Below are 13,097 nucleotides of genomic sequence, written 5' to 3' on the forward strand. Positions count from 1 at the left end.
CCTCTGGTGCACGGTGCTCCGAGTGGCTGGAGCGTGCTGGGCCCAGTGGTTCGCCCTGGGCTTGGTGGTATGCCCAGGGCGTCCAAAAGGACCATTGCGGTGGTCCATGGTCTGGGTGGGCCTGCACATTGGAACCCCCATAGGAGGCGCTGTCCACATGCGAAGAGGCGGACGAGTGACGTGAAGGCCAAGGAGGAGCTGTCGATGACTGTGCCAGGCCCCTGCGCATAGAGATTTCGTCTCTGCACGGTGCCGGCGAGCGGTACCGGGAGTCATGGTGGTACCTCGATCTGGACCGGAACCTGCTACCAGCTCGGTGCCGGGAGGCCGACCGGTGCCGTGTGCTGCCGTGCCGGGAACAGCTGCGGTAGGAAAGTCAAGTGCCACGATCTGGACCGGTGCCGGGAGTAGTACGATGGCGACCGGGATTCCGATTGGTGCCGCGAGTATGACCGGTGCCGCGGGGAGCGGACCCGGGACTGCGAGCGGCGTCTGGATCTTGATCGGCGCCGCTGAGAGTAGTCCCTCGATCTGGATCGGGACCGATGCTCGGTAGCGCCCGGCGAATGTGGGCGCACCATGGTGGTCTTGCCCATTGACTGGATAACCCGCACCGGCGGTGCCGGGGGTTGGGGCCGCTTGGGCTCTGTCAGGGCGATGAGGTCGCATGCCATGGAGAAGGTCTCCGGCGTGGAAGGCGCGACGAGCTCAACCGCAGGTCATGCTGGGGAGCTAAGAGGCACCGGACTCAACAGCTCCTGCGAAGCTGGAGTCGACGGTGCGACGACGCTCGGTGCCGCGGCGGATGACGGTGCCGGGCGGTCCGATTTGGAAGCACACTCCGACTGCGGTGCAGTTGTAGGTGCCGCAGGAGTCCTGTGCTTCTTGCTCCTCGGGGAGAGGGAGCGGTGCCGGCTGGGGTGCCGGGACGGTGCCAGGCGGGAAAGCGAAGCCTTTGTCGGTGCCGGGCGGTCCGGAGCGGAGGAGACGCTTGGTCCCGGTGCCGGAGTCGGTGCTGAAGATGAGGGAGTCAGCGCTGCCTTCATCAAGAGCTGCTTTAAGTGACTGTCCCGCTCTTTCTTTGTCCGGGGCTTAAACGCCTTGCAGATCCGGCACTTGTCTGCAAGGTGGGACTCGCCTAGGCACCTCAGACAGGAGTCGTGCGGATCTCCTGTGGGCATCAGCCGATGACAGGCCGCATAAGGCTTGAAGCCCGGTGAACCGGCCATCGGCCCCGGTACCATGGGGAAGAAAAAGGGGCGAACCCCCGATCCTCTCTAACTATTTACAGAACTACAATTTACTAAATTTAACACTGTAACTATAACTATGATGAAAACTATATACACGATACAACACAAGAGTGAAACGCTAGGGAGGTGGAGAACAGGTAGCCGTGCTCCACAGTTCCAACGACCGACACGGGCGGTAAGAAGGAACTGAGAAGCGGGCGGGCCAGCAGGGGTATATCAGGCGCCATACCGGCGCCACTCCAGGGGGCGACCTGCTGGCCCACCGAGTGTTGCTAGGGTAAAAAGTCTCCGACAAACGTGCACGCAACGCGTGCACACCTAATTGGAATGGATATGAGCAAGCACTCGAAGAAGAACTAGAGGATCTGTAGAAGATGCGACCCATGGTGGGCTGACTCGGCCTGGCATCATCCGGTGAGCAAGCTACCTGAGTCTAGGAGCATGTGAACCCATCTTCCCTCCCCTTTCCTTTCTATGTGGACTACTGACAATCTGATCATCTCATTGGACGCAACGAGACTAAGCGGCGCCGTCTCTCTGAGACTAGCTGACACTCTTTGCTGAAGAGAGGTGTAGGAGGGTCATGGCCATCCTCATTATCCTCTCCTGTGAGAGTACCCTGTAGGTACTGACCCTTAGTTAGCTAGCATCGACAACGCATCCTCCCTCTGTGTGTGGTTGGAAAATGGGTAGGGGACAGTCTAAGCATTCCACCTCACCCCCTATGGGTACCCCAGCATATTACATGTACATACATTATGGTCCTAAAACCTGCAGGTATTTAGAAAATTGGAATCATTATACACGTGCAAATCCATTTAAACAATGCCCACGGGAAGGTACCTTCAATCTAGATAAGATCATACATCTCAGAGGAGCTTTTAAATCACCAAAAAAGCCTCTGACACAGTGTGAGTATTTGTCTATTGAGGAAAGGAACGGGTTAATTTGAAATTCAGCTTGGCCTAGAGCTAAAGAGAAAGTTGCTCAACATTCAAGGTCAAGAATCAATGCAGACCATGCTAAGTACAAAGAAAAACTGCTTTTGCCCCCAGCTGGCTATGAAAAATATATAGACAGAGGCAAACCAAAGGCAATACAAGTTACAGGACTGAGATTATATTTGCAAAGCTTAACTGTCCAGTGAGATCCAACAGTGTGCCTTTGCGACCCTGGAGCCGGTGTGGCTTGGTGACACTGAAGAAGCCACAGGCAGCTGACCTGGACTGGAATCTCTGAAAGAGACGCTGCAGGAGATCCCAGGGTGTAAAAGAACAGCCCTCCCAAGAGCGAAAGCATGTTGGAAATTCTGGACACGCTGTATACAGAATAATCTCCAGTCCACCTCTCTCCTTTCTCTGAACGTTACACAGAGTCTGGATGTACGTGCGTGAGTATGAAAGTGCATTAATGTTTTTCCTGAGTGATGTGGGAGCGTTCCCCAACACTCTCTGTTGTTGTTTTATTAATGAAGTTTTAAAATTCAGTTATATGGTGTGTTTTCTTTCCTTCCCCCAATGATCCTGTAGTGTCAGCCTGATCACCTGACACAAGGGATAGATTGGTAACAGAAATTTGTCACAGTTTGGTGGGCAATTGAGAAAGAGGTAGCCCTGCAGAATTTATACCATCTATTTGTTTTACCCATGTCATTTTATGTTTGCTTTGCTTGATACTGTTGGTGTTATATGTTGAGGATTGCATGATTAAAGGTGTGCCCACTCTCAGCCACAGTAAATCTGAGAACTGGAGAGGGGTTTAGCATTCCTCTCTCCACCCTGATTGACCGGGAAGGGTGGCAGATGGATCTACCCCCAGTCGTAGCAGGACTGGGCAATAGAGAAGTTGGAGAAAAGGGAAAAGATGTGTACTTGATAACTAGAATTGAGCAATTAAGAGCATAGAACATGAACCAGGCAGCAACTGAAACCTATGCGCAGGGCAAGTTGCAGGCCTGGAGACAGGACTTCCAGGCAGAAAAGGAAGCACTGGCTAAGCAAGTACAGGTCCTTCAGGGACTTGTCAAAATTTAACCAATTGTGCTCAGCATATGCCGCAACAGCAGTGTGTTTGCCACAAGAGGAAATTGAATAGTTAAACGCCAATAGGCCATGTGTTTTTGCCCAGGTGGTAAGCCTCACAGGGGAGGACTCAGGTAGCCCTGTGAGTAAGAATGTTTAAGGGAAGAGACCAGGAATGGTGGGGGCAAGTTGAGTCACCCCCCTCCTAGCTAAACTGGTAGTGGAACAAAGCCGGTGCCCATGGAAGGGACGGTTCAGTGAGGAAAGCAGGATCGGGCCCAAGCTGGCAGGCAACAGATAGAGAGATTGGAAAACAGGCTGGAAATTTTGAGGACATAGTGGAAGGAAGGAGTACGTAAGTATAAGCCTGGGGATTTCAAATACCCAGAACAATACTTGAAATGGTGATTTGAGTTAATAAAAGTGGCTGCTGGGAGACAAGCAAGTGATTTAAGGAAAGACTGAGAAGTTAACTCTGTAGTTGCTGGAGGGAACAGCAGCTGAACTTTGTAAAAATGCTAAAAAGGAAAGTTCTTGATGTCTTTGAAATGTTTTGTAAATAAATCCAGGCAAGAAATTATTTGATTGCTATCATTTGGCTATGAATAATTTAGTAGAATTAGCTAAAGAATGTATACAGTGCTATGTAATTGAAACTATTAGGCTCGAAGGGGCTACAATAAGTAGTGTTTTCTTTCAGATCATTGTGTGTTTGAAAGCAGGAGTTAGAAGTAAAAAGGCAATCAAAATTCTGGTAAAGTTAATTGTGTCCCTTTTTAAGTAAAAATCTTTAAGCTGTGGATAGCTTTAGATCCAGAAACAAGCCAGAAAGCATCTCTATTAATGAAAATTATCTAACTGATAAGGTAGAAGCCACTGAAATCTGGACTGTCTATGAAACAAATCCAAGAAAATATGGGGTAATTCCTCTATTTTGCCTGAAATCAACAAGGGTATTTGTCTATTTTAAGCAATGACTGACTGCCCAGAAGGGGTAGACCTCTGTTTTTTGTCTTTCAGATAATCAGAGAAAACTGATGCCAGTTGAACAGCATTTAACATACCATGCATTTACTGGCACAATAGGAATTATGTTCTGTGTTCTATGTCCTGTCTTGAGGTGTTTGTCTCGTGGCCCGAATTGTTGTGTTTAATATTTTCATCGGATAGTCTAGTTTAAAATCGAAGAGAAGGGTTATATTAAAATGCAGATACTTGTTTTATTCAACTTGAAATATAATGTGTTTGGATAAATCAGGAAAATGTGATATACTAAAGTCTAATACATTTGCTTAAGTAAGAAAAAAAAACTTCATTGGCCAGATCTTTTAATTGAAAAAACTGTTGTTAAAATTTGCATACCAACAGTCTTTGGAAGCAAGGACAAAAAAAGTTAACCCACTCCCCATATTGTACATGGGATCCTTCTGGCTACCTCAGATTTCTAGCCAGCGGGCTGGGGAGGGTGAGAAGCTATTTGACACCAGAGGTTGTACTGAGTGGACTCCTCAAAGTGGGTGTGCTTGTCCTGGCTTGTTGCTCCAAAGCTCTGTAATAACGTTATTTTACTGGAAGGATATATGTGGCATACATTGAATAATAAGACTAATGTACTGTATAACGGCAATGTGTATGTGTTCATGGTGAGGAAAAAGGTGTTATGAGTGAAGAGTGAAAGTTTCCTTTGTAGGTTAAAAGAAGCCAAGAAGGGAAGAAGGAAAAAGAACAGAATGAATTAACTGGAAAAAGATAGCTAGCAAGCTCAGTTTAAAGATAAGACACCGGCCCCATTCAAGGACACTGCTCACAGGTAAGACTTAGCTGACAACCAAGAAAAGGGGGGGCTTGAATGTGCCCAAGCAGCTATGAGATCTGCAAAACATTGCCAGGCATGAAATTAAATGTTAGGTTTCTTTTCTCACTGGCAAAGAAGTGCTAACCAAAAACCCTAGCAGCTCTGCCACTCCTTGGAACCAGAAGACTGGATCTATGTAAAGGTCCATCAGCGAAAGACTGCTCTGGCTCCACACTGGAAGGGCCATTTCCAAGTCCTGTTAACGACCAACACTGTCATGAAGTACCAAGGACTGACTGCCTGGACCCACACTTCTCACTGCAAAAAGACCCCTCCCCCTTGGGAGGATTCTCCTACTAATGATTGGCCTTCTAGCTCTGCTGTGCCTTCTGGACAGCAGGGAAAAAGGACAAGGTGAAGTGCTAGTAACCTCTCCCTTGTCCACTGACAGACCTACTGTGCCTTTGGATTTTTCTAGAAGAATCAAAACCATTACAGGGTGATGTGGCTGGTAACCTCTCCCTTGTAGGATGCTGAACCACGATTGCTTCAGGAAAGAAGAAGAAGAAACACTCGCTCCACTGAAATTGCCAAAGTCCAGGAATTCCTGACTAGAAAGGACATAAGAACTGACCCTGATGAAGAAACAAAGAATTATACACTGGCAGGAAGAAATGTGTGGAACCCATGCTTGGGAATGTGGTATCGATTGGATTTTGGAGTTTATTCTACAGGCTGCGCCCTGTGGTTTGGATAAATCCTTCAGCATGTATTGCCCTCCCTAACTGGATTTTAAAAAATGAGTACCAAAGGCATCTTGTTGCCACTGCCCCTGCCATCTCCTCCATTACACTATTACCCCTGTAATACATCCAAATATAGATAATGCCATATATTTGATAAAACCAATGGCCATGGCCGTCACACTTTCGTGATTTATTTAAAGATTGTTCGGAAAAAAATATTTTTGAAGTTCAGGATATCCCATATAAGCGAACAATTGAGTGGAGAATAAATGGATCAGTGGAAATAGAAATCTATGTTATCACTACAAATGAACCCCAAGAATCTGTAATTGAAATTGATGGGTTCCATAGTGAAGAAGATATGATGGCTGTTCCTGGAGTTTGCAATGTGTTACATGAAAGAGGCCCTTATTGTTATTTGGTTACCCAATTAGTGAATAATTAAACGAATACCCAAAGAGTTTGTTCTGTCACTGGAACTTTTACCTGTATTGAAATTATTCCAGTAATTAATAATGTAATGTGTACCTTATTGCAATACACGCCCTCCTACACTATTAATGTTAATGCCTCTTGAAAGTACCTGAGAATAATTAAATAACAGACGTGATATACTACTACACCAAAGAGAGATGTATTAGAATATCAGTGGACTGTGATTAATACAACACTAGGGACTGTCAAATTTACATTGCCCTTATCCAGTTTCCAAATCACCTCTACATATCTATATTGCTCGCAGGGAGCTGCCATTAGATTAGTACAAAAGAGGATCTGGGTTGTTTCCTCTGGAAGAAGAGGGACTTGACCAGATCCCTATGGGATGGGGCCAATAGTGCAGCAGGAGTTTGGAATCTTTTTAAGAACCAAGAACATGATGAGAAATTGGGCCAACTAGAGAAGGCCACTAGCCTTATTTCTGGGGCACAGCTAACCCAAGTACAGGCTGGAGTTGGTGAGTTACATGTCATTTCTGCCCTTAGTTCTATGACCCAGAAGTTACTGACAGAGATGGTATTGAATATCACTGAGGCTGGGAAGGCATTGCAGTGGTATCTAGCATGTTCAGAGTGATCTTTGAGCACCAGGCTTGGCCCACTGCCCTTACAGATACATCAGGACTACCATCTGATCTGTGGCCATAGAGACATACTTGGACACTTTCTGGGTGGAAGTGTGGACATTCACAGTGCTCCTTCCAAGCATTTGGACCGGTTAAGAGTGTGTGGGCTCCCGCATACCGAATCCGGCTATGGAGGATGCATGTGGGATTGGATTATTCACTGTGACATCTGGGAGATTAGACCACCTGGTATACTGATTTATAGCCAGTGCCCTTAGAATAACACCCGACATTTGGATAGGAATAGGGAGTCAATGGACATTTTGGCTGTTAGAACACCCACGGCTTCAGTGTATACGTAAACTGAAGCCAGGGGAAGTTGTCACTGTTCATGACAACGTTTGTTGGGAGGGTAGGGGACAAAGAACTACTCTGACAGGACACCTACTTTTTCAAGCTAATGATAGCTGTGTGTATGTTAAAGCCACCACATTGTGAGATATGCATGTTAATCTTACCACTGCTGCAGGCAATCATATTATTTACTGGCCTGAAGATAGAATTTTACAAGTAGCCCTTACGTTTCAGGTATCCTTTAATTGGACTAGTTTAGAACCTGATTGGTTTCAAAATTTGCTTTCACTGTTACCAGAGGTTCAAAGAATCTCTGAAGTAAAAGGGCAAATTCATATGCTTCAAAATATATGTCAAGTTGAAAAGAATGCTTTCCATACAGCTTAGAGAGTGTTTACTTTATCTATTAAATATGGCTGTATTGTGCTTTGCAGCTAAAACTGTACAACAACTCCATCATATTATTATTATGGGAATGTTATTTTTTGTATTGTTGTTATTTAGTTTAGGATTATGTTGTTGTGGTAAAGAACATGATAATAGTAATACCTTTCACGTCCAGGCTAATCATGCATTGTCATTACATCCAATCAAAACCCCTAAGGTTGAAACATCTGATGTAGAATCTGAAATCCATGGCTTAATGTAAATAGAGGTTTGAAAATATTTGTTGCACTAGAAGTACAAAAGGGGGGAGTGTGGAAATAGAGAAAGAACTGACAGGGATTTCAATGCATGACAGTCTCTGTTAGCAAGAGTCAAGCTAGCTGTAACCCTAATAACACGAGATTTGTAGAAGCGAGGATTGCGTCAGGTGAGTGGGAAAGAACTGTGTGAGAAATTGTTGTGACCTTGTGTCGATAATGAGGAATGTAGACTGGCATCTAAATAGAAGTGAGAAAAATAAGATATCAAGATGGCCTATGTATAAACAAAATGCAGCTGTTGCTTATTATTGTATGCAACAAAAAGTATAAATGCTTGCTGTAATTGTTTATCTGTAGAGAGACCTGCCTGTGACTGGGACAACCTTGTGTCCTAGGGCACTCCCTCCCTCTATACAACTGTAAAGAGAAAATAAAGTATCTGACTCCGCTGCACCCAACCAAAAAGTGAGAACTACGTTTTTCTCCGACAGGGCCATCTCTTCATACCCTTCAGTGTGTGTGGAACATCAAAGCACCCAACTTAAACATTAGAAAACCAGCAAATGTTCAGTTAAGGTGTCTCCACGTGATATCTCCAAAAAAAGTTAGTGTTGTCAGAATAAACAAAACACAAACTTACAAAACCCAGGAAACGCACACTCTCTTCATAGTTTCTGTTAAAAAGTAAATTTTTCAGCCTCTTTAAAATCCCTAAGAAAAGTATAGTGGACTGAAAATTAATGGTGAGGTCAGGGTAGAGTTCGTAGAGAAAATCTGAAGTCATCCGAAAAAAAGTTCCCAAGACAAAGCATCCTAAAAACAGTTATTTTGAACAGATGCTAAAGCCCTCTACCACTTTTTTTGCTCATACCTATTATTGCACCAACCTACCCCTGAGATCTAGTACACAGTATGAGGAAGGTGGTCCATAATTTAAAACGTTAAAAGTGGAATGAAGCAGCATTCTTATTTTGCTAACAGAATACCACACAATTCAAAGGTACAATGGGGAAGAGGAGAGAGCACAGGTTCGGGGGCCAGTAGTACATTGATTTCAGTCTGTAATTCTAAAGAACAAGGTCTAATAAATTATATTTCACGTTAGATGTTTTCAGTACCATGCACTAAGCTCAGCAAGGGGTGTCCAGTGATACAGGTTTACTGTGCTTCCTATCTCTGTTTTATCCTATGTGCAAAAAAATGTTAGAAGGATTTTGTAACTTTGAAAACAGCTCAGTTTTTGGGTTCCTGCATCTTGGTGTACTACTTTATCAGAACATCTTCAATTTTCACCAAACTCAAGATTATCTTCCAATTTACAGGCTGATGTGATTTTAGATGTAAAATTATATGGACAATGCAAAATTTGGCTTTTAGCAACAGTTTTGCCACAATTTTAGCTACTAAATCTAGCTGTTACTTATCTAACCGGCATTACTGGAGAAGCCGAGCTTCTCAGAATCTTTGATATAGTTATCCCCACAACACCTTTTGAGGCCGGGAAGTGTTGCTGTTATCTGTATCTTACAGAAGAAGAACAAAGGCCCACAGAAAAATTAAGGCCAAAATTTTCAAAGGGACCTAAGAAAGTTAGGTGTTCAACTCCCAGGGGAAGTCAACAGAATTTGGGCATCTAGATCTCTTGCACCCTTTAAAAAAAAAAAAAAAAAAAAAAAATCACAACTTTTGCCCAGTGACATAGGAAGGTCTGTGGCAGAGTGGGGAACTGAACTCTGGTTTAAAAGCCAGACTATTGCCTTAACCCACGAACCATCCTTTCCCTTAAAGAGAACATATCCCTTGTATACACTTTAAAAAGCATGTTGAAAAACTGAAGAAAGTTTCTGAGTATATACATGTGGAAGAAGGTTTCTGATATTAGGCGGCCCTTTAAGTTAAGAAGATGACAGCATAGCAAGATCCAACACCTGAAATTCGAAGTCAGAAAAATTCAATATGGAAACAAGATACATATTCTTAACACTGAAAATAATAAAAGTTTCCCGTGTGAAGTGATTAATTCACTGTTGCTTTAGGTCTTTAAACTGAGATTGGTTGTCTAAATGATATGTTTTAGTTTAACCACAGTACATACACAAGTACAGTAGGGAAAAATAATTCCCTCTACCACCGGAGTTAAATGGATGAAATTCTATTGTCTTTGTTTTACTGAAGATGAGACTAGATGATCACCGTAGTCTCTTCTGGCCTTAAAAATCTATGAATCTACAATACACAACTACTACATTCCGCACTAGCTGCAATTTCTGAATAGTCTTAAGGAATAAACAACCAGATCACATGATATTAATCTGTTAACCACTGCGCAAGTTGTTCAGCCACACCATTTGAGCCAAAGAAGACAGAATGTAGTTCCAACAGCCATGCTTCTCTTCTAAGGTGGAAAGCCCAAAATCCTGGTCTGTCAGCACATTGCATAATTTTAGCTTGCTTGGGAAGCTCACTATCAGTGTACTTACAAATCAATCAAATCCTTTAAACACAGAATATAAAGAAATGACAGCCATCAAGTATGGATAAAAAAATCACCAAAGTAAAACATTACTTCTCATAGGACAGAAGTTTCAGCCAATTCCTATCATGACTTCAACAGTGAATGCAAAATAAAATATATAAGAGGAAAGACATTCATATATCATTTCTACACTATGGACATTTACCAAAAAATGCCCACTGGTAGCACTTCTGGGACTCCAGTGCAGACAAGGTTCTAGAGGGCCAGACTCATTCCTGTCACAGAGTCCATCAGACTTGTTTTCAGAATGTTTAACTGACACATGTATAAATGGGTCCAGTCAGAGAAGCCTTCTCTATACAAATGGGAATATTAAGAGTGTTAAAAATGAGTAAAGGACTGTAAAATGGTGTTTTTTGTTTTTTTTTTTTTTTACACTCTCACTTTTTAATCTGACATGAACAGCTGCTCATGTTATCTATTATCAACACAGTAATTTCAAAATTAGTTCACATGAGAATTCTGATGTCACTGGTCATATAATGCATATTATATATTTACAACTAGGATGTTATCTTAATAATAATTGGGCCATAAGCAAAAACCTACACAGATATAGTATAACTATGCTGTTTTAAATAGTCATCAGACAATCTCTGAAAATAACAGGCAATCCCTAACGTTAAAATAATGACCAGAGTAAGCTAGAAATAAAATAGTCTTAGCAACATGGCTTTTACCAGCAAGGCTTTTTTGTGGCTAGAGAATGGTACAAAAACTATAGCACTGTTAAAATATAGTGTCATAATTGTTAACTAGTGGCTGTGAGGGACATATTAGGGAATGTTTTGCACTATTTATCTACCAACAGCTCATTTTATATTCATTGCAGTAAATTAATTCCAGATTCAAGTAATATACATAAGGTCCACTGCTGCCAGAGATTCAAGTCAAAATTAAAGCATTCATCAGTCCATAATTTAACTAGTTGTTTCAAGGCAGTAACTGTTACAAAACCAGCATGCTTAATTTCAAAGAAGATTGAAGCACATACTTCTAGCATATGCAAAAGTTAGTGAAGTGACACACTGATATCAATCTATTAATATTCCCAAATGAATAACAAATAGGAATAATTTACCTACCTGCAGGGCCTCCACTTCCTGTAACCAATCTTTGGCCTTCTGTACAGCATCTTTCAGAGCAATACCATTTGGGAGATAGGCAGGAATCTCCTCTATCTCCTTGACTGCTGCCGCAAGACTGTTTACTGACTGTCGTGGTCTATGTAAACGATACACACAGCCTACTCAAAATGTGATACAAAGTAGTTCATTTTAGCTTTGTTATTCAAAGGCTGGGGAGAAATCGCAAACTACAAAACAAATTGAACTGCATGAGGGATGAACCCTACACTCACAATTCTAAGAATGAGACTACATTCTTACCACTAAAAAACGATGCTGTTCAAGGAGCTGTTTCAAAGGGAGGAAGGTATGTCCAAAACTACCAGTGAATTTAGGTCTTGGTAACATGACTAGAGTTTTAACAATAATAATTTATGGCACAATACCTAATTATTGGCTATCAAGTAAGTCATTACTGCAGTGACATTTGGGAGTGTGAACATTTTGATTTATAAATAATTCATTTAAAAAACTGGTATTTTTGTAATAGTTAAATTCAAGCTAAAACTAGGCACAATTTAAGAAAAGGATCCCACATCCATGCCCCGCCACAAATATCATTCACTACACAAGCGAGAAAGGGCTGTTGGACTTATTCCTCTCACTTTAAAAAAAAAAAAAAATTAAAAATTTTTTATGCCTGAAAAAGGTGAGCAATATGGATCTCAGACTAGGGAAAAGTAGACAAGAGACCACTAGCCAGTGACTTAAATGCCAACTTGGATCATTGTGGCTAGGAATGTAAAGGTGTAAGTCTCGAAGTTACCCAGAGTACTGTAAATGAGTTCCTGTCCCAGAGCTCACTTTTTCTTTTTTTTTTAAAAAGGGACTGAGCAGAGATTGTTTATAAGCAGCATGGAATTGTTTGTCTACACATCATCCAATATTACAAAGTTCCATGCAATACCGGCTACAAACTAAGGAATGATACATTAGTATATTCATGCACTCATAAAAATGAAGAGAAAAACAAAGGCAAGAAGGCCAGGACCACATGCGAACTGCCTGCTTTTTGGGTTACCAAGTGAAAGATGCAACACTAATTGCACCTATTCCCAAACTCTAAGATTCAGCGTCTACCTGGCCTTTATCAGATTTCTGGCCTTGTCATCCCAGTGTTCAGATACAGTAAGAAGTTCTTGCAGTTTAGCCATTGCTTTCTCAACTGCTGAATGAGGAGTCAATCCAACACCTGAGTCTATGAGTCGTCTCATATCATCCAGAGTAAGGGAGCTTTGATCCAAGCAAGCTTGCTGTACATCTTCCAGCCAGCGTGCCTGCTCCAGACGGATCCGCAGTTCTCCTAGCTGTGGAAGATCAACATCAAACTCAAAGCTGACATTCAATAGCTCCTGCAGTTCTGCAGCACTGGGCATTTCTTCAGAGAGAAGTTTCTGGCTATGCTGTTGGAAAGCTTCCACACGATTAAGAAGATCCTGAAACACACAACAGTAACTATTAAAACAAAAAGGAGAAAACCATTGTCAAAGCTTAAAGCTCATATACCCAACAGCACTGCAATCTTAGCTGTTCTGTTAGTTAAAGCACTGCTAGC

The 13,097-nt window shown here is 42.5% G+C and overlaps 1 protein-coding gene across 3 annotated transcripts in view; it reads right to left on the reverse strand.

The window, feature by feature from the left end:
* Nucleotides 1-13,097, reverse strand: part of KDM5B (lysine demethylase 5B) — a 211,111-nt gene that overhangs the window by 68,322 nt on the left and 129,692 nt on the right. For all 3 annotated transcript variants that reach the window (XM_030561061.1, XM_030561062.1, XM_030561059.1), the window contains 2 exons: nucleotides 12,623-12,978; nucleotides 11,501-11,639 (listed from right to left, as the gene is read on the reverse strand). In XM_030561061.1, the coding sequence (XP_030416921.1) occupies nucleotides 11,501-11,639; nucleotides 12,623-12,978 (495 nt within the window). The remainder of the gene's footprint in view (nucleotides 1-11,500; nucleotides 11,640-12,622; nucleotides 12,979-13,097) is intronic.

The sequence above is a fragment of the Gopherus evgoodei genome, chromosome 4 (assembly GCF_007399415.2).
Source record: "Gopherus evgoodei ecotype Sinaloan lineage chromosome 4, rGopEvg1_v1.p, whole genome shotgun sequence".
Classification (NCBI taxonomy): Eukaryota; Metazoa; Chordata; order Testudines; family Testudinidae; genus Gopherus; species Gopherus evgoodei.